Here is a 19,274-nt window from a genome sequence, read left to right on the forward strand (position 1 = left end):
CACCAGCTAGTGAAGATGGGGCTCCTGATAAGCCGATAAGGATGGATTGGGCCCCAGGCAGGGATTAGCCTCCAGAAGGACTGGCCCTCCGTTTTCACAGTGGAGGCACTTGGAGGCACGTGATACCTGACTCTAGCTCGCATTACTGGCTACGTGGATATTTTTATATGACTTTTATATCACTAGGCATACCCTAGATGAGATTTGTTGATAATTTAGAGCTAATCATAATAATAGCTAACACACTGAGCACTTACCGTGTACCGTTCTAAGCACATTAGATGCACCGTACTATTTATTTCTTCCAGTGTTCCTTAGGACATAAGTACTATCATTGTCTCCATCTTACAGATTAGAAAGCTGCATTACTCAGGAATTAAGTGGGCATCTGGGATTCAAACCTGGGTGCTCTGGCTTCAGAATCCAGGCTGTATGCATTTGCTATGGTAAAAGTGGCTATGCCAGGCTCTCTACCAGTGCTTGGTACACCCCCTTGAGTTCTCACCAGTGTCTGTGGCATTATCCCTCCAAGGATGCAGAAGCTTAGGTCAATTAACTAGCCTAGGGCCCAGCCAGGTTGAGGACTCCCAGTCAGATCCGGTCCACTCTTGCCACCGTACCTCAGTCTGCCTCCAGCTCAAGTGTCTTCATTTGACAAATTTTTTTTTAATTAATTGTTTTATTTATTTATTTATCTTTGGCTGCGTTGGGTCTTTGTTGCTGCACGCGGGCTTTTCTCTAGTTGCGGCGGGCGACCGGGGGCTGCTGTTGGTTGCGGTGCGCGGGCTTCTCATTGCGGTGGCTTCTCTTGTTGTGGAGCACGGGCTCTAGGTGCGCAGGCTTCAGTAGTTGTGGCACGTGGGCTCAGTAGTTGTGGCTCGCAGGCTCTAGAACGCAGGCTCAGTAGTTGTGGCGCACAGGCTTAGTTGCTCCGTGGCATGTGGGATCTTCCCGGACCAGGGCTCGAACCCGTGTCCCCTGCATTGGCAGGCGGATTCTTAACCACTGCGCCACCAGGGAAGTCCGACAAATATTTATGGAGCATGTAGCGTGTGCCAGACCCTCTTTTGGGTGGCAGGCATTCAGAGGTCCACAGAACAGGCCTGTTCTCAAGGAGCCTCCTTTGGATTGAGTGCTCCTGTTTATAGAACAGCTAATGTAGAGCAAAGAACGGTGAGAGCAAGATGAGGCCTTGGATCAAGCCGGTCCACAACTGTGTCACTTTGCTGAACTTCACTGAGCTGGTTTCCTCTTCTGTAAAATCAAGACAGTAATCCACCTTGAGTACTAAACCTCGGATCAAATGCCAGCTGCCGCTGCTTTATTGTGTGACCTTGGGCGGTTCAGCTCAGCTCTCCAGACTGAGTTTCTCACATGTATAATACGGAGCTTCTGCTTTGCAGGGTTGTGAGAACATGTTGTGCTACGCGCTGTAAGGCACGAAGCGTTGAGAAGGTGATCCATAAATGTCAGTGCCGCCTTGCTTTCCCCGCCAAGTCCAAACTCTTCATTGTGTATACAAAATGCTCAGCACAGGGCAAGCACTGGCTAAATGGCACGGCTAGAAGGACGATGACGATTGCATGCGAAGATGTCGGATGCGATCTACCTGCAGGTTTATGTTTAAATATGCACACAGGTCTCATCTGTTCTGTGACATTATGGAAATACTGGGCTAAGTCTCTTGGTTGAACCCACCTCCACTCAACTTTTCCATGGATAAAAATAGGCCTCATAATGCCGGCCTGGTTCCTGGGCAGGAAATGACTAATACAATCAACTGTTTGTGTATTAAATCACAAGCCGGAGGCCTGTGTCTTGCACTAGCGATGATTCTCCGAGCATCCTGGCCATCAAGACGCGGAAGCAGCCTCCCGCTGCTTGCCTCTCCGCTCATCAGCCTGCGGCGGGCTGGTGGTTAAAACTGGAGTGGACTTCCTCCAGAGCATGAATCCTCTTGTTGGCCAGCCTGAGCATCCAGTGAGACTTCCATTTCCCTCTGTAAATTAGTAAATTGACATTCTGGTGTTCTTTTTTTTTTTTTTTTTTTTTTTTGAGAGGGTTTTTTTTTTTTTTTTAAACACTATTTTATTTATTTTATTTATTTATGGCTCTGTTGGGTCTTCGTTTCTGTGCGAGGGCTTTCTCTAGTTGCGGCAAGGGGGGGCCACTCTTCATCGCGGTGCGCAGGCCTCTCATTATCGCGGCCTCTCTTGTTGCAGAGCACAGGCTCCAGACGCATAGGCTCAGTAGTTGTGGCTCACGGGCCTAGTTGCTCCGCGGCATGTGGGATCCTCCCAGACCAGGGCTCGAACCCGTGTCCCCTGCATTGGCAGGCGGATTCTCAACCACTGCGCCACCAGGGAAGCCCCCTGGTGTTTGTTTTTAAACGTCTATAAATTCCTTATAATGTGGTGACAGTTCACCCTGCTCAGTGACCGATGAGCGACCGTCACTGTGGACGTTGCCACGGGACGCTGGCCTTTCTTTCATTGAAGAAAGCCTTTCATGGGAGAGAAAGAGCAGGACCTTGGCTGAGGCGCCCCAGAGGCCTCAGCGCCACCCTGGCTGCGCCTTAGCCCCTCCCACAGGTTGTCCCAGAGTCTAACCACCCTAGGCCTTCCCAGAGCACAGTGTGAGCAGCTGTGCAATGGCCTAGAGGGATGAGAGCACAGGCATCAGGCAGGTGATTACGTTTGATTGCCTTTGCCCCCATGGAGACTCTTTACCTCCAGGGATCTGCTGCCAGGAGTAAGGGGTTGGGAGGGAGAAGGGTGATGGTGCCCCCGGGTGGAAGTGTGCACAAGAGCACCCAGACCGCCACTTCAGGGCTAGTTAGTGCCTTGTGGTAGGGGCTCTCTTAGACCTCTGAGAAGTCTCAGGGCCAGCCTGGAGCAATAAAGCTAGACCTGGGAGGGGTACGAGGGTTGAAGTACTCATTCCCTGCTCAGGGGGGATTTCCTTCTCCTCAGCCTCTTCCCGCCCTTGAATTCTCCGGGGCCTCTTTAGAGTGGGACCAGGACTCCTGACCTCTGGTCTCAGCCTGGTCTAGCTGTTGAGAACTTAAGATTCTGGGGGAGGGCATGTGCACATGTGCACGGTGTGTCAGGTTGAGGGAGGGGTTATAGGTCCTCTCTGAGGTCCCTGGGTGTAGAGTGAGGTATGCCTGCCCCCCAGCCCCCCTTTAGGAAAACCAGCCGTGTTACGGCTCCTAGGAGGCAGCATGGCGTGTTGACAGGGATTTGTCAGTACATGAACTTGGGTCTGAATGCCAGCTCCACCATATGCTAGCTGGTTACCTTAGGTTTGTATACACCACTGTATTAATCTACTCGGGCTCCCATAACAAAATACCACACAGATTGGGTGGCTTACAAAAACAGAAATTGATTTCCTCACAGTTCAGGAGGCTAGAAGTCCAACGTCAAGGTGCTGGCAAGTTTGGTTTCTCCCAAAGCCTCTCTCCGTGGCTTGCAGACGGTCACCTTCTCACTGTGTCCCCATGTAGTCTTTACCCTGTGTGCTCACATTCCTGGTGTCTCTTCCTCTTTTTATAAGGACACTAGTCCTACTGGATTAAGCCCGTTTTATGACCTCATTTAATCTTAATTACCTTTTTAAAGGCCCTATGTCCAAATATAGCCACATTGGGGGTTAGAGCTTCAATATATGAATTCTGAGAGGACACAGTTCAGTCCATAACAACCACTCTGTGCCTCAGTTTCCTCATCTGTAAAATAGGAATAGTGATAACATCTATCTCATATGTTGCCATGAGTTGATTAAATATGTAAAAGAAAGTGGCACACACACACACACACACACACACACACACACACACATATATGTATCTGCCCCTGGTTCCTGACCCAGAGCTCCTAAATCCTTCGGAATTTCCTGGATGATAGCAGTGTCTTTTGTTCTAATGAGGTGACTCTAGGTAGGCTCCTGGGTCGGGGCTGGTCACCAGAAAGACCAAGCCATGATTAGAAGCTTGGAATTTTCAGTCCTACCCCCATTCTCCAGAGAAGGGATGGAAATGGTGTTAATGGTCAATCATGCCTTCATCATGTGAAGCCTCTGTGAAAACCCCCTAAAGTACAGGCCTCAGAGAGCTTCTGAGTTGGGGAACATGTGACGGTGCTGGGAGAGTGGCATGATCGGAGAAAGCCTGGAGGCTGCACGCCCTTCTCACACACCTTGTCCTCTTCCATGTGGATGTTCCTGAGTTATACCCTTTTATAATAAACTGGTGGTCTAGTAAGTAAACTTCCCCTGAGTTCTGTGAGCCACTCCAGCAAATGAATCAAACCCGAGGAGGGGGTCATGGGAGCCTCCACTTTGTAGCCGATTGGTTGGTCAGAAGCACAGGTGACAACCTGGACTTGCAGTTGGTGTCTGAGGGGGTGTGTGGGGCAAGTGGCCTTGTGGGTCTGAGCCCTTAACCTACGGGATCTGACTCTCTATCCAGGTAGGTGGTGTCAGGATTGAGTTAAATTGTAGCACACCCAGCTGGTGTTGCAGAGACTTGCTTGCAGTGGGGAAAACCCCCCTCACATTTGGTGACTAGAAGGGTCAGAAGTGAAGTGTTCTGGGTGAGTAGTAAAGGAGAAGTGGATTTTTCCCACTCGTTGTGTAATGTGTGCACAGACACTCGTAATAAATGCTGCGTGTGACACTGTTGTCCGCCACCTCTTTCTCGCCCACCTCGACCCCCTCCTCACCCCCACATTCACAAGCATTAGCATCAAGTGTGACGACCACAGTGCCGCAAAGTCAGATTTCCCAAAAAGTTTTATGAAGACTTAAATTTGCCAGGGTTCCTTTAGGAGTCAGTTTCCTCTTCTCAAAAATGGGTAGAATACCTGATTCACTTCATTGTGAGAATTAAACTAAATTGAATTAGGTAATTAATAAAGAGCCTCTATCATAGGAACACAATAAATGCAAATTCCCTCCCTCCTCCTTCTCGTTCTGAAATCCCCTCACCTAAGCACTACTGAGAATTTTTTTTAACATCTTTATTGGAGTATAATTGCTTTACAATGGTGTGTTAGTTTCTGCTGTATAACAAAGTGAATCAGCTATACATATACATATATCCCCATATCTCCTCTCTCTTGCGTCTCCCTCCCACCCTCCCTATCCCACCCCTCTAGGTGGTCACAGAGCACCAAACTGATCTCCCTGTGCTATGCGGCTGCTTCCCACTAGCTAGCTATTTTACATTTGGTAGTGTATATATGTCCATGCCACTCTCTCACTTCGTCCCAGCTTACCCTCCCCCACCCCAGTGTCCTCAAGTCCATTCTCTATGTCTGCGTCTTTATTCCTGTCCTGCCCCTAGGTTTATGAGAACCCTTTTTTTTTTTTTAGATTCCATATATATGCGTTAGCGTACAGTATTTGTTTTTCTCTTTCTGACTTACTTCACTCTGTATGACAGTCTCCAGGTCCATCCACCTCACTACAAATAACTCAGTTTCGTTTCTCTTTATGGCTGAGTAATATTCCATTGTATATATGTGCCACATCTTCTTTATCCGTTCATCTGTCGATGGACACTTAGGTTGCTTCCGTGTCCTGGCTATTGTAAATAGTGCTGCAGTGAGAATATTGTTTTTAAGATAATAATAATAAACACCTAGAAATATGCTTAAGGCATATGGATGTCATGATTTCACTGCTGGGCAAAAATGCATGTCTTATGTCTTAAATTAAAAGCAAGACCTGTTGGTGTCATGATTTCAGTGCTGCTCAAACGTGTGTTTTAAATTAAAAGTCAAAATCCAGTGCACTGCCACCGTCCCACTCCCCAGCGTGAATCCAGCCCCCCCAACCTGAGGGGAGAGGAGGAGCCCAGGCTACAGCTCTGCCCAGTTGGACTAGCTCATCTACCAAAGAGATCATGCGGTGAGGAGGCGTGAGGAAGCAAAGACACCCCAGAGACTTAAATATTTAAAGTCATGCAGAATCAGATCTCGGTCCTCCCAGTGTGACTGCCCTTGTGCATGCCCTTCAGCACATCAGTGGTTCAAACCTCGGTTCCGGTAAATCTCAGAATGATTGCTTTTCTCGATGTGGTAGAGTGGTGAGTCAGCAAGCGTTTTTTTTTTTTTTTTTTTTTTTTAATTTATGTATGGCTGTGTTGGGTCTTCGTTTCTGTGTGAGGGCTTTCTCTAGTTGTGGCAAGCGGGGGCCACTCTTCATCGTGGTACGCGGGCCTCTCACTATCGTGGCCTCTCTTGTTGCGGAGCACAGGCTCCAGACGCGCAGGCTCAGCAATTGTGGCTCACGGGCCTAGTTGCTCCGCGGCATGTGGGATCTTCCCAGACCAGGGCTCGAACCAGTGTCCCCTGCATTGGCAGGCGGATTCTCAACCACTGCGCCACCAGGGAAGCCCCCAGCAAGCGTTTTTATAAAGCAGAAGGAGCAGTGGCGGAATAGTCATCGCAGGCAGGAGCTGACTTGGGGAATGGCACACAGAGGGAGAAATCAAGGCACAGGGCTTTGAAAGAATCCTTCCATTTTCATCTAAGGATTTAAAGTCACCGAAGCCTTAAATCTCAGAAACCTGCACGGCTCCACGTTGTGCGTGAGAGATGGCTATGGGCACTGCTTCTGAACTGTGGTGCATCTTCCCCTTCTTCCATTAGATAATTTAGCTTTGAGTCCCTGTCATGGCGCATGCTCTGAGCATTTCCTGAATATAGGGAATCTGGTTGGTATTCCTGCCCTCTGACCTTGTAGGTTTCCAGAGTGTTTACTAGGAACAGAGCCTGTTATTTACTAGAGGCGGCGGTGACCCCCGCTGGGAACCCCCCTCCATGACCTGACCACCAGGAGCCGGGGGAGCAGGCAGGAAGGGAGGTGGGCATTGCAGACGATATTTCAGTTATTGATCAGTCCTTCGTGCCTGGCACGCTGGAAGTACCACATGCATGTTACTTATTACGATGACTGTCCTCTTTGTAGCAGAAGCTGTCAGCATAGAATGTTCGCATAGGATGTATTTTCCCAGTGGGTGATCTTATTCTGAAAAATAGGAAAGAGGGAGAGTTAAGTAAATGGCACTTGCGGGCCCAGTGCCCCAAAGGGCCAGGTGTCTTGTTTTCTGCCCGAATGCTCACCATGTTGCAGACAGTCTGGGGAGAAACAGAAGGAACAGCTGAAGTACTCATTGGGATCAGTGTAGAAATGCTCTCTGGGTCCTCCCTGGCTGCCGAGGTCATTGCCGTGCTGAATAATTAATCAGGCTGATTCTTTGCTTCAGCCAGATGGAGAACTGGGTCATGCTCCACTCCAGAGTCCCCAGGCACCTCTCTGGCCGAGCCCATTGAGATGCTGGATTTAGAAAGCATTTCTGTGTTTCAAAGAAAGGCAGTAGCAGATGAAGCCTAATTTTATTTCAAACTGTGTCCGTAATGACAATGGTCTACATTCCTATGTATCATGACCACGAACTCTGATTTGCTAAAGACCTCCCTGTTACGGAAGCCATGTCCAGGGAAGATATTTTGAACCTTGAAAAGCCTATGCATTTTTAGAACAGACTCTAAAAGTCATTTGAGGTCACAGCCCTTTGTTTTCTGGCTGCCTTATTTCTTGGCAAAATCTGGATGGTCCAGCGATCGGCCGGTGGGCAGAAGTCAGGTTCGTGCTGTCTCTGATGCAGTAACTGGGAAGGGAAAGGGCAGAGGGCTGTTCTGAATTCTTAGGGAGACATCCCAGGACGTAGGCTATCAAATATGATGAATGTACCCTAAATGGGTATGTTGTTGTGGCCACCAGTATGAAATAAAAAAGGATTCTCTCACAGTTTCTACGTGGGCTGTATGATTATTCAAAAGATCCTTCCTCATAGTCACATACAGTGAGAATATGTTTATTTTTTTCCACCTGACCCCAAGAGCACAGATGTAAAGAGTCTCCGCAGAGCAGCTCTGCGTAGCTCAGGCAGCAGCAGGATCGATACGCTCTTAGAATCCAGGTGAAATGGGCTTGAATCCCAGTCTTGTGTCCTGCGAAGTCCACGGGTTCCCCCGCACAGTTCTGCCCGTTCCCTGGGCTTATATTTCTCTTGTGTTGACTCCCTGTTCTCCACTCTGAGGCCTCCGCCACTAATTTTCCTCCGCCAAGCATCTCCCCAGGGGAGGAGTACACCCTTCTCTTAATTCCTGACGTCAGCCATCTCTGTAGCAGACTTTTGCTGGAGCATCAAGGGTAATATCCAGGGAGCTTACATTGCATCAAAAACAGTCACTGGTTTTCAAAACTGGCTGTTGGACTTCCCTCATATTTCTCTTTAATGGCAGTGCCTGCCATTTCCAAGGTTGTGCTTTCCCAGAGGCTGTGCAGCCCTTTCTCGTCCCCCCTACCCGCCTTTTCCCTTTCATTTACTCTGTCTCCCCTAAATTCCTGATCCTCTCTTACGTAGAGCCATTTAACCATTTTCCCCATCCACTTCTCAAAAAAGAACTCTGATGCCAGCTAGTCAGCTTTTTTCTACCCTCAATACACGTTACCTTAATTCATGTCTTGATAAGTGAGTACTCTGGTATCCAAACTCCTTGGGATTCTTTTGATGTATTTTATATTCCCAGAGCCTTTGGAAAGCTTTGGACCCTCTTTCCACAATATGCAAACACACACATACTTTTGGATATATTTGCAGGAGGTTTAGAACTTGCTGAAGCCCCATCCGTGGCTCTCCGAGGCCCGAGGACTCTTAGGTGGGCCTGAGCGTTCCACCCCCTGCTCCTCCCCAGGCCCCGGGCCTCTCCCCACCCCCAGGCACCCAAGGTATAGCCGTAGTGAGGTTGGATCATTACTTGGAAAAACGAAACAGGATTGACTGGCTGACTGTTGGTGGTGTTCCTCAATCCTGACACTTTTGACAGGGATCAAAGACCTTGGGAAAGCAGTAGTCACCTTTCCTTGAGCATTCCCTATGGGCCAGGCGCTGTTCTTAGCATAAGCCTTCCCGTTAGTCATGCCAGTACCCCCAGGAGGTCCATACCACTGTCCTCACTGCAACAGATGAGGAAACTGAGGCTCACCAAGATTAAGTAACTTGGCTCAGATCTCACTGCTAACTAATAGTGGCCAGCCTGGGATTGGATCCCAAGTCGGTGACCTGAAAACCTGGGCCCTAAACCATGGCGCTCACAGCCCCTCCCCCCACACCACTGCACCTTACTCTTCGTGGTTCATGTCCACAGAGCTGTGTGACCTCTGGTGTCACAGCCAAACAAATACGCCCTTCCAGTTTTCTGCAGCACTGCTCAGAGCAGAGTGTTTGGCCTCTTTGGTTCATGGTTGTGCCTCCAGTACCTGGCATATAGCAGGTGTCAGTAAATCGCTGTGAAACGAATGAACCCATCCATCCTACAAGGCTCAGCTCAGTACCACCTCCTTCCAGAAGCTGTCCATAACTCCCTCTGTGAGTTAAAAGGCTCCTCCCTCCATGAGCAACCAACGCACACGTGGGCCTCTGCGTCCCCTTATTTCTCGTTGCCGTGTCGTGGATTCCCACTGTGTCTACTCCGCGTCACGCTCATTAATCTATGTCTCCGGGAGCTAATAGGCACTCAATAAACGTTTGTTGACTTGAAGGCACAGTTGTTATTGTGCTGCAGGCTAATTAGGCTTAAATGGTAAGCAGTTCCTATAAATGAGTGTTCTTCAGGATTACATTTGTAGTGCTAGACCAAATTGCAGCTTTTCTCTTAAATTTTCTTAGTTTTTTCATATCTATAATTTAGTGTCACTGTCAATTCTGGTATCATTTATTTTTCGTCATCATCCCCCCGTAGTTATGTAGAGCGCTGACCGTGTTCTGGGCTTCAAATGCGCTGCTTCACAGACTACGCTCATTGAGCAGCATCTTCTTTGGTGCCGTGCACGGAGGCCGGCTCGCCTGGGAGGAGGCAAGGTTTGTGTCCGACTGTAGCTCCAGTAGCTCCAGTTCCCTCGTCTCTCCCCTCCTCCATCCCCTGCCCCACCTCGTGGTCCAGGAACGAGGCCCCCAGTTTTCTGCCAGCAGGCTCTCATCTTGCTTGTCCTCGTTGAAGCTCGGACAAGGAGAAGTGGAAGGCCTGTGGGAGAACACAGGCGGCCATGAGAGGGTCTCCTGCAGCCAGAGAGAGAAGAGAGGGAATATTTGCTGAGGGCCTGCAGTGCCCCAGCCCTGACCTTCCTCGTTTGCTTTTTGGCTCTCCCGGAAGTGCTCTGAGCTTACGGTTATTGTCATTTTGCAACTGAGTAAACTTAGGTTCGTGGAGGCTGAACGCCCACTGATGGGAATAGAGGAATGCGAACCCGGGACCGTCTGGCCCTGGAAACCAAGGCTTGGCACTGAGTTCTACCCCTCGACGCATGTCTTAGGAAGAGGTTCTCCCCAGCCATCAGTCTCTATTAATAGAGGACTCAAAGAAACAGAAGTTGAAACAGGATGTGTGTTTCCAACCAGGATATGACAGTTGGTTCCAGTGCAGGGGAGAGAAAACCGGTGGGAGAGAAGGAAGCCCCAAGCCAAGAGCTGTGTCCCTCCCAGTTCAGCCATGACCCTGGTTCCCTAAATGCTCGTAATAACTAACAGCAGCCACAGGCACAGCGGCAAACCCTGCCCTGTTCATCCTCACAGCATAGATGGGTTGTCGTGAGACAGGGATTTTTAGTATCCACGTTTTACAGACGAGGAAACTGAGGCACAGAGAGGTTAACTAACTTGCCAGATTCGCCTTTCAGGACCAGTCGTAGGAACAGCATGACTTTGAGTAAGGAAGGGGCCGTCTGTGGACGGCAGTGGTTCTCAAAGTGTGGTCCTCAGACCTGCAACTTCAGTGTCACCTGGGAGGCTGTTAGAAATGCAGGTTTGGGGACCGCTGAATCAGAAACGACGGGGATGGTGTCCAGTTTTCTGTGTTTTAACAAAGCCCTCTGGGTGTTTTAGCTTTGGCTGAGATCTGTTAAACTAGAGAAATCTTTAAAATCCACACATAGAGAAAAAGTTAAAATTTATCAATCGCATAATAAATGTTTGTTGAGTTCTTATTATATGCCAGGCACTATGCTAAATATTTTACCTGCATTATCTCACTTAGTCCAACAACAATACTATAAAGTATAGGTACTATTATTATTCCCATTTTACAGATGAAAAAACGAAGCCTTAGAGACCTAAGTGACTTCCCCAAAGTCACCAGCTGGTAGGTAGCAAAGTCATGACTTGAATCTAGATCCATCTGATGACACAGTCCATACCCTGAACCATCCATTACTCATTTTTGCCCTTTTGGTAAAGATCTATTGAAGAATGAGCATTAATATAAGTACAAATGTTGATATTTTTTGCAAAATTTGGAAAAAGTGGAATAGGGAGGGTGGGAGGGAGACGCAAGAGGGAGGAGATATGGGGATATATGTATACATATAGCTGATTCACTTTGTTATACAGCAGAAACTAACACAACATTGTAAAGCAATTATACTCCAATAAAGATGTTAAAAAAATAAATAAAATGACCAACAGGTAACTTAAAAAAAAAGAGAAAAAAGTATTTGAAAAGTCAGGTTGATTAAACATTTGATTACATATTTTGATTGAATATTTTGAGCTCCTCCTGTTCTCTGAAATGAGTGTTTATTCACAGAGCTGATTCTAATTTCCCGAGTTTAAGGAAAAGAGGTGGTGGTTATAAACCTTCCTAGCCACACGAGGGCAGCACCAAATAGCGCAGGTTGCTCTTTGCCGCTTGGTTCTTTGAAAGGAAACGGAGCTCGTTGCTTAGTGGAGTTTCCCCTCCAGAAACCCGTTTCCCCTTCCTTTGTCCGTAGGGACCAGTGGTGAAGCTTCTCAGATCAGATACTAAATTACATACGGAAAATTAATCATATTGTGAGGGCTCTTGTTTTTTGAAATCCATGTATTCTTGGGCTCAAAGACAATGAAGCAGCCAGTATTCTTTTTTTTTTCACATTCTATTTTTTATTTTCTAATTTTTTAAAAAAATCTTTATTGGAGTATAATTGCTTTACAATGGTGTGTTAGTTTCTGCTTTATAACAAGGTGAATCAGCTCTACATATACATATATCCCCATATCTCCTCCCTCTTGCGTCTCCCTCCCACCCTCCCTATCCCACCCCTCTAGGTGGTTACAAAGCACCGAGCTGATCTCCCTGTGCTACGTGGCTGCTTCCCACTAGCTATCTATTTTACATTTGGTAGTGTATATATGTCCATGCCACTCTCTCACTTTGTCCCAGCTTACCCTTCCCCCTCCCCGTGTCCTCAAGTCCATTCTCTACGTCTGCGTCTTTATTCACGTCCTGCCCCTAGGTTCTTCATAACCTTTTTTTTTTTTTTTTTAGATTCCATATATATGCATTAGCATACGGTATTTGTTTTTCTCTTTCTGACTTACTTCACTCTGTAGGACAGACTCTAGGTCCATCCACCTCACTACAAATAACTCAATTTCATTTCTTTTTATGCAGCCAGTATTCTTTTTCACCTTCCTTATTGTTAATAAATTCTTTGAGTCTTCACAGGCTGTAGGACTCTCTAGTAGGCTTTTAGAGAAAGTGGGGAAATGTGCTCCTGGCTTCTAGTTTTAGGGCATAGGACCATCCCACAGTAATGCTGGTGTATTAGGGTTCACCCCCACCAGGATCACCAGGATGCTGTACTGACAGCAGCTGCTGTTGATCTTGAACCCCATTTCCACCTGGGCATATCTCAGTATCCCATCCAAGCCTCGGTTTCTATGGCAGAGGCTGAATTCACTGGAATTTTTTTTTTGAATTTTATTTTATTTATTTATTTTTTATAGAGCAGGTTCTTATTAGTTACCCATTTTATACACATCAGTGTATACATGTCAATCCCAATCTCCCAATTCATCACACACACACACACACACACACACACACACACACACCGCTTTCCCCACTGGGTGTCCATATGTTTGTTCTCTACATCTGTGTCTCAATTTCTGTCCTGCAGACCAGTTCATGTGTACCATTTTTCTAGGTTCCACATATATGTGTTAATATACAATATTTGTTTTTCTCTTTCTGACTTATTTCACTCTGTATGACAGTCTCTAGATCCATCCACGTCTCAACAAGTGACCCAATTTCATTCCTTTTTATGGCTGAGTAATATTCCATTGTATATATGTACCACATCTTCTTTATCCATTCGTCTGTCAATGGGCATTTAGGTTGCTTCCATGACCTGGCTATTGTAAATAGTGCTGCAATGAACATTGGGGTGCATGTGTCTTTTTGAATTATGGTTTTCTCTGGATATATGCCCAGTAGTGGGATTGCTGGGTCATATGGTAATTCTATTTTTAGTTTTTTAAGGAACCTCCATACTGTTCTCCATAGTGGCTGTATCAATTTACATTCCCACCAACAGTGCAAGAGGGTTCCCTTTTCTCCACACCCTCTCCAGCATTTGTTGTTTGTAGATTTTCTGATGATGCCCAGTCTAACTGGTGTGAGGTGATACCTTATTGTAGTTTTGATTTGCATTTCTCTAATAATTGGTGATGTTGAGCATCTTTTCATGTGCTTCTTGGCCATCTGTATGTCTTCTTTGGAGAAATGTCTATTTAGGTCTTCTGCCCATTTTTGGATTGGGTTGTTTGTTTTTTTGATATTGAGCTGCTTGAGCTGTTTATATATTTTGGCGGTTAATCCTTTGTCTGTTGATTCATTTGCAAATTTTTTCTCCCATTCTAAGGGTTGTCTTTTCGTCTTGTTTGTAGTTTCCTTTGCTTTGCAAAAGTTTTTAAGTTTCTTTAGGTTCCATTTGTTTTTGTTTTTATTTCCATTACTGTAGGAGGTGGATCAAAAAAGATCTTGCTGTGATTTATATCAAAGAGTGTTCTTCCTATGTTTTCCTCTAAGAGTTTTATAGTGTCCAGTCTTACATTTAGGTCTCTAATCCATTTTGAGTTTATTTTTGTGTATGGTGTTAGGGAGTGTTCTAGTTTCACTCTTTTACATGTAGCTGTCCAGTTTTCCCAGCACCACTTATTGAAGAGACTGTCTTTTCTCCATTGTATATTGTTGCCTCCATTGTCATAGATTAGTTGACCATAGGTGCGTGGGTTTATCTTTGGGCTTTCTATCCTGTTCCATTGATCTATATTTCTGTTTTTGTGCCAGTACCATAGTCTTGATTACTGTAGCTTTGTAGTATAGTCTGAAGTCAGGGAGCCTGATTCCTCCAGCTCCGTTTTTTTCCCTCAAGACTACTTTGGCTATTTGGGGTTTTTTGTGTCTCTGTACAAATTTTAAGATTTTTTGTTCTAGTTCTGTAAAAAATACCATTGGTAATTTTTTTTAAAGGAATTCCTTTATTTTTATTTTTTATTTATTTATGTATTTATTTTTGGCTGTGTTGGGTCTTCGTTTCTGTGCGAGGGCTTTCTCTAGTTGCGGCGAGCGGGGGCCACTCTTCATCGCAGTGCGCGGGCCTCTCACTATCGTGGCCTCTCTTTTTGCGGAGAACAAGCTCCAGACGCGCAGGCTCAGTAGTTGTGGCTCACGGGCCTAGTTGCTCCACGGCATGTGGGATCTTCCCATGTCCCCTGCATTGGCAGGCAGATTCTCAACCACTGCGCCACCAGGGAAGCCCCGCCATTGGTAATTTAATAGGGATTGCATTGAATCTGTAGCTTGCTTTGGGTAGTATAGTCATTTTCACAATATTGATTCTTCCAATCCAAGAACATGGTTTATCTCTCCATCTGTTTGTATCATCTTTAATTTCTTTCATCAGTATCTTACAGTTTTCTGCATACAGGTCTTTTACCTCCTTATGTAGGTTTATTCCTAGGTATTTTATTCTGTTTGTTGCAATGGTAAATGGGAGTGTTTCCTTAATTTCTCTTTCAGATTTTTCATCATTAGTGTATAGGAACGCAAGAGATTTCTGTGCATTAATTTTGTATCCTGCAACTTTACCAAATTCATCACTGGAATTTTGACTACAGTAATTATAATAATTTATTATGCAAATTAGGACACTTTTAAGAGTAAAAGGAGCTGCTCTTAAGAATTTTTCCAGAAAAACAAACATAAATCAGAACCATCCTGGGGACGGTTGGAGCATAGGGTCACGCTAATTACACATCTCCTTTCATTTTCCCCCTTTGATGACTCCTTTTAAGATGTATGTGACACTATATTCATTTGCTCTTTCACTCAGCAATGCTCATGGAGTGTTTTCTATGTGCTAGGTTTTCTGCCTGCATTATGTTGTTTTCTCTTTGTGAGAACCCTCTGAGTTAACTATCATTGTTATTCCCATTTTTGCAAATAAGAAAAAAATTGGGACTTTGTAAGTTACATGGCCAAGATCACAGTACCCGTAAGTCAGAGCTAAGATTATAATTTAGGCTGTCCCTGCTCTTGGGCCAGGTACACCTAAACGGTATTGACATCACTGACTGTGTTCTTGTGCCTCTTTGTGGACCCAGCCCCATCGGATACTGTCCCTCCAACAAGCTCTCAGGCATATGGCAGAGTGGTTAAGAGTGAGGGCCTAGAAGTCACACTGCCTAACTTGAATCCTAGGTCCACCACTTATCAGCCTTGTGCTTCACTCACTTACCTTTCTATAAAATGGGTACAGTAACTTAGTATTGACCTCACAGGGTTGAGGAGAGGATTCAATGAATAAATACCTATGAGGTGACTTCTAGAACTCACCTAAGGATGGGGGCTAGTTGCCAGTGGAGCCCACCATTTTATTAGAGGGTTGGAACTTCCAGTTCCATGCCCACCTCCAGGGAAGGGAGAGGGCCTGGAGATTGAGTTCAGCCACCAGTGGCCAGTGACTTATCAGTCGCACGTATATAATGAAGCCTTCAAAAAACCCAGAGGGCAGGGTTCAGAGAGTTTCCAGGCCAGTGAGCACGTGGAACTTGGGGAGAGTGGCACCTGGGGAGGGCATGGGAGCTCCGGGCCCTTCCCCCATGCCTTGCCCTGTGCATCTCTTTCCTCTGGCTGTTCCTGAGTTATATTCTTTTATAATAAACTAGTGATCTAGTATACAAAATGTTTCTCTGAGTTCTGTGAGCCACTCTAGCAAATTAACTGAACTCAAGAAGGGGGTCGTCCAAACCTCGATCTATAGCTGGTCGGCCAGAAGTACCGGTGACACCCTGGACTTGGGATTGGCATCTGAAGTTGGCGGAGGCAGGAGGTGGGGCGGGCAGTTGTTGGGGGAGACAGTCTTGTAGAACTGAGCCCTTAACCTGCAGGATCTGACGCTCTATCCAGGTAGATGGTGTCAGAATTGAGTAGAATTCTCGGACACCCTACTGGTGTCTGAGAATCGCTTGTTGGTGTGGAGGAAAACCTCCACACATTTGGTAAAGGTGGAAAAGCTCAGTTTTTCCATTACAAGGTGGTACGTAACAAGATGAAAATGGCGGGGGAGGGCTGGGTTGTGGCATTGTGAGTTTACTCACGCGGGACTATGTTGGGAACCAACAAGGGAGGGAAGTTCCTGGGCATAGCCCCGTGAAGTTCTGGGTAAGGGGCTGCCCTTGCACCTGTGGCATCCTCTTCCCCTTGGGCAGTTTCCCTCCAGCAGATACACATGAGCACATGAAATGTGAGGACATCTCCCAGAACCTTTCCCCAGGACACAGGGTCCTGAGTAGCTTTTGCCGTTGTTGTAGGGATGACCTTCTCTTTTTGGTGTATTTGTAAAAGGCATCATGTGCACCGTTAGTGAGCAGGAGCTGTTCCGCTCCAGCTGGTGACCCAGGTACCTCAGTCCTTCCCCTTTAGGACATGAGGATCCACCTTCTGTTAGCGTAACTGGCTTGCCTTTGGTCTTTTCGTGTTTTTTTTTTTCCCCTGAGAAAGTGTGATTAGCAATTCAGGAAGGAGGCGCCAAGTCTGGGTGTGGGGTCTGAAACAGAGACGGTTGAACTAGAGTGAATGTGGTCACTTTGGGACGGTTTGCTGCATTTCTTCATTTTATTATGAAGTTCGCTTTGGGGAACTTCAGAAGACACTCTTTGAGAAACAGCCTGTTGGCTCCACAGAAGTGTGGCACCTTATCTGCCCTCCTGTCCATCAAAGGTGGTCCCTTCAATTGATGTGCAGCTCAGGAGGAGACCCGGGTCACAGGTCACGGTGAGAAACCGCAGTTCCAGCCACCTGGTAAACCTGGTGATTAACATCTAGGCAGATGCTCTAGCCAGATCGCCCTCGTATGTCCCAGGAACTTCTTTCTTTATAAATTTTTGGATTTTTTTGCTTGTTACAATATGGATAAGATACTTTCTGTATTTCTTAAAATTGAATACCTGAACTTTTAAAAGGAAGACAAGGAGTGTGATCTCAAATCAAATATCTCTAAATGATAAAAGAATAAATGGAATTTGTGCTCTAAGGTATCTCACAAGTCTGTCCATTCTGCAGGCTTTCAGGATTTGGTGCTAGTAACAAACGCTGAGACCTATTATCATGAAAGCACATTTTCCCTCCTCTTTTTTTTTCATTTCTGGTTATTAGAGAATACATTTTGCCTCATTGTTATTAGAAACAAGTGACAAACATGTAGCTAATTCTTTCTCCCAGGTGCTTAACAAGTAACAAATTTCACAGGGGTTACATTTCTTACTCTAAAAACAAAACAAAACAAAACAAAAACCTGCCTTATACTAGATACAGGTGCTTAGAAATGTTATACCCATTAGCCCTGTAATTGTACTTCTAGTAATCTGTTCTAAGAAAAAAAACCTGAACACACACACTCACAAGCACACACACACACACACACACACACAGAAAGTTAGGCAAGAAGATAGTTATTACTACATTTTTTTTTTAAATTAAATTTATTTATTTATTTATTTTTGGCTGCATTGGGTCTTTGTTGCTGTGCGCAGGCTTTCTCTAGTTGCGGCAAGCAGGGGCTACTCTTCGTTGCGGTGCACGGGCTTCTCATTGCGGTGGCTTCTCTTGTTGCGGAGCATGGGCTCTAGGCGCACGGGCTTCAGTAGTTGTGACACACGGGCTTAGTTGCTCCACAACGTGTGGGATCTTCCCGGACCAGGGCTCGAACCCGTGTCCCCTGCATTGGCAGGTGGATTCTTAACCGCTGCACCACCAGGGAAGTCCTACTACATTTTTTTAATAGCAAAAAACAGCCACAATTTAATTTTCCAACAATCTAGGATTCGTTGCTAAATTAGATGATTGAACATTTTGTAGTAATTAAAGACGCATTGAGTACACCTTGTAGAGGATTTTAAGATACGTTGACCTGTGGCCAGTGAGTAATCTCCCGTCCTCTGACTTTCCTCCTAGTGTTTTGCTGTGCGCTCTCTGGGATGGGTGGAAATGGCGGAGGAGGACCTCGCCCCTGGCAAGAGTAGTGTTGCCGTCAACAACTGCATCAGGCAGCTTTCTTACTGCAAAAATGACATCCGTGATACAGTCGGCATCTGGGGAGAGGTAAGTAGTAACAGGTGAAAATAATTAATGGCAGATTTGCTTGCATTCCACTGCTCCTCACGAGACCCCAGAGCTCTGAGAGCCGAGAGATTTGGTAGTGAGGGCTGATGAAGGTATTTATCGGGGGCACTTTCCCGTGAAGGCAGCTGGTGTAGACATGATGCACCTGTGATTTACCTATTAGCCCTGCCAGAGCCCGTTGGGGACTGGGGCCCTGGGAGAGGGCATTTCTTGGTGTCTAAATGACAGGATCTACTTTGGTATCCTGAGTCCCCAAGGATCCATGGATGGACTTAAGGGCCCAGAAAGCCCGTAACCTCCGTGCACAGTTGGATGTGCGAGTCTACAAGAGCAGCTTTCTGGGAAGAAGACCCATCCCTCTCCCAGAGTACATTCTCAAAGGGGAACGCGGCCCCCACATACACACCCAAGACTGTTGTTGCCCCTTCTCTAAAAGTTGACACGTCATCCTTTTATAATACGGTCCTCTTTATTTGCGATCTGAAAATCCACCTCGTACATGAGTTTTGGAATCGATACCTGTGCATTCTTTCTTACTCTGAAGAACAATGCAATTCCAGTTCGAAATGTTAGTTGAGATCATTTCAGAAAGGAAAGTAATGAGTAAAAATACCAAATTTGTATAAAAATCACGTGAAATTGGAAAAGCTATATTCCTCCCAAGCTCTGAGACCTGTACGACAAGCACATGAGGAGCATCACGAGATAGTGGTCTGCGTGAATCCACTCTACTTGATCGGTCCCCACTTAAGAGCA

At 46.1% G+C, this 19,274-nt stretch overlaps 1 protein-coding gene across 14 annotated transcripts in view; it reads left to right on the forward strand.

Moving 5' to 3' along the window:
• The window catches only part of APBB2 (amyloid beta precursor protein binding family B member 2), a 379,382-nt gene that overhangs the window by 289,326 nt on the left and 70,782 nt on the right, over window positions 1–19,274 (forward strand). For all 14 annotated transcript variants that reach the window (XM_057546265.1, XM_057546260.1, XM_057546268.1 and 11 more), the window contains one exon: window positions 18,351–18,497. In XM_057546265.1, coding sequence (XP_057402248.1) covers window positions 18,351–18,497 — 147 coding nt within the window. The remainder of the gene's footprint in view (window positions 1–18,350; window positions 18,498–19,274) is intronic.

This window comes from Balaenoptera acutorostrata, chromosome 5 (genome assembly GCF_949987535.1).
Source record: "Balaenoptera acutorostrata chromosome 5, mBalAcu1.1, whole genome shotgun sequence".
Classification (NCBI taxonomy): Eukaryota; Metazoa; Chordata; class Mammalia; order Artiodactyla; family Balaenopteridae; genus Balaenoptera; species Balaenoptera acutorostrata.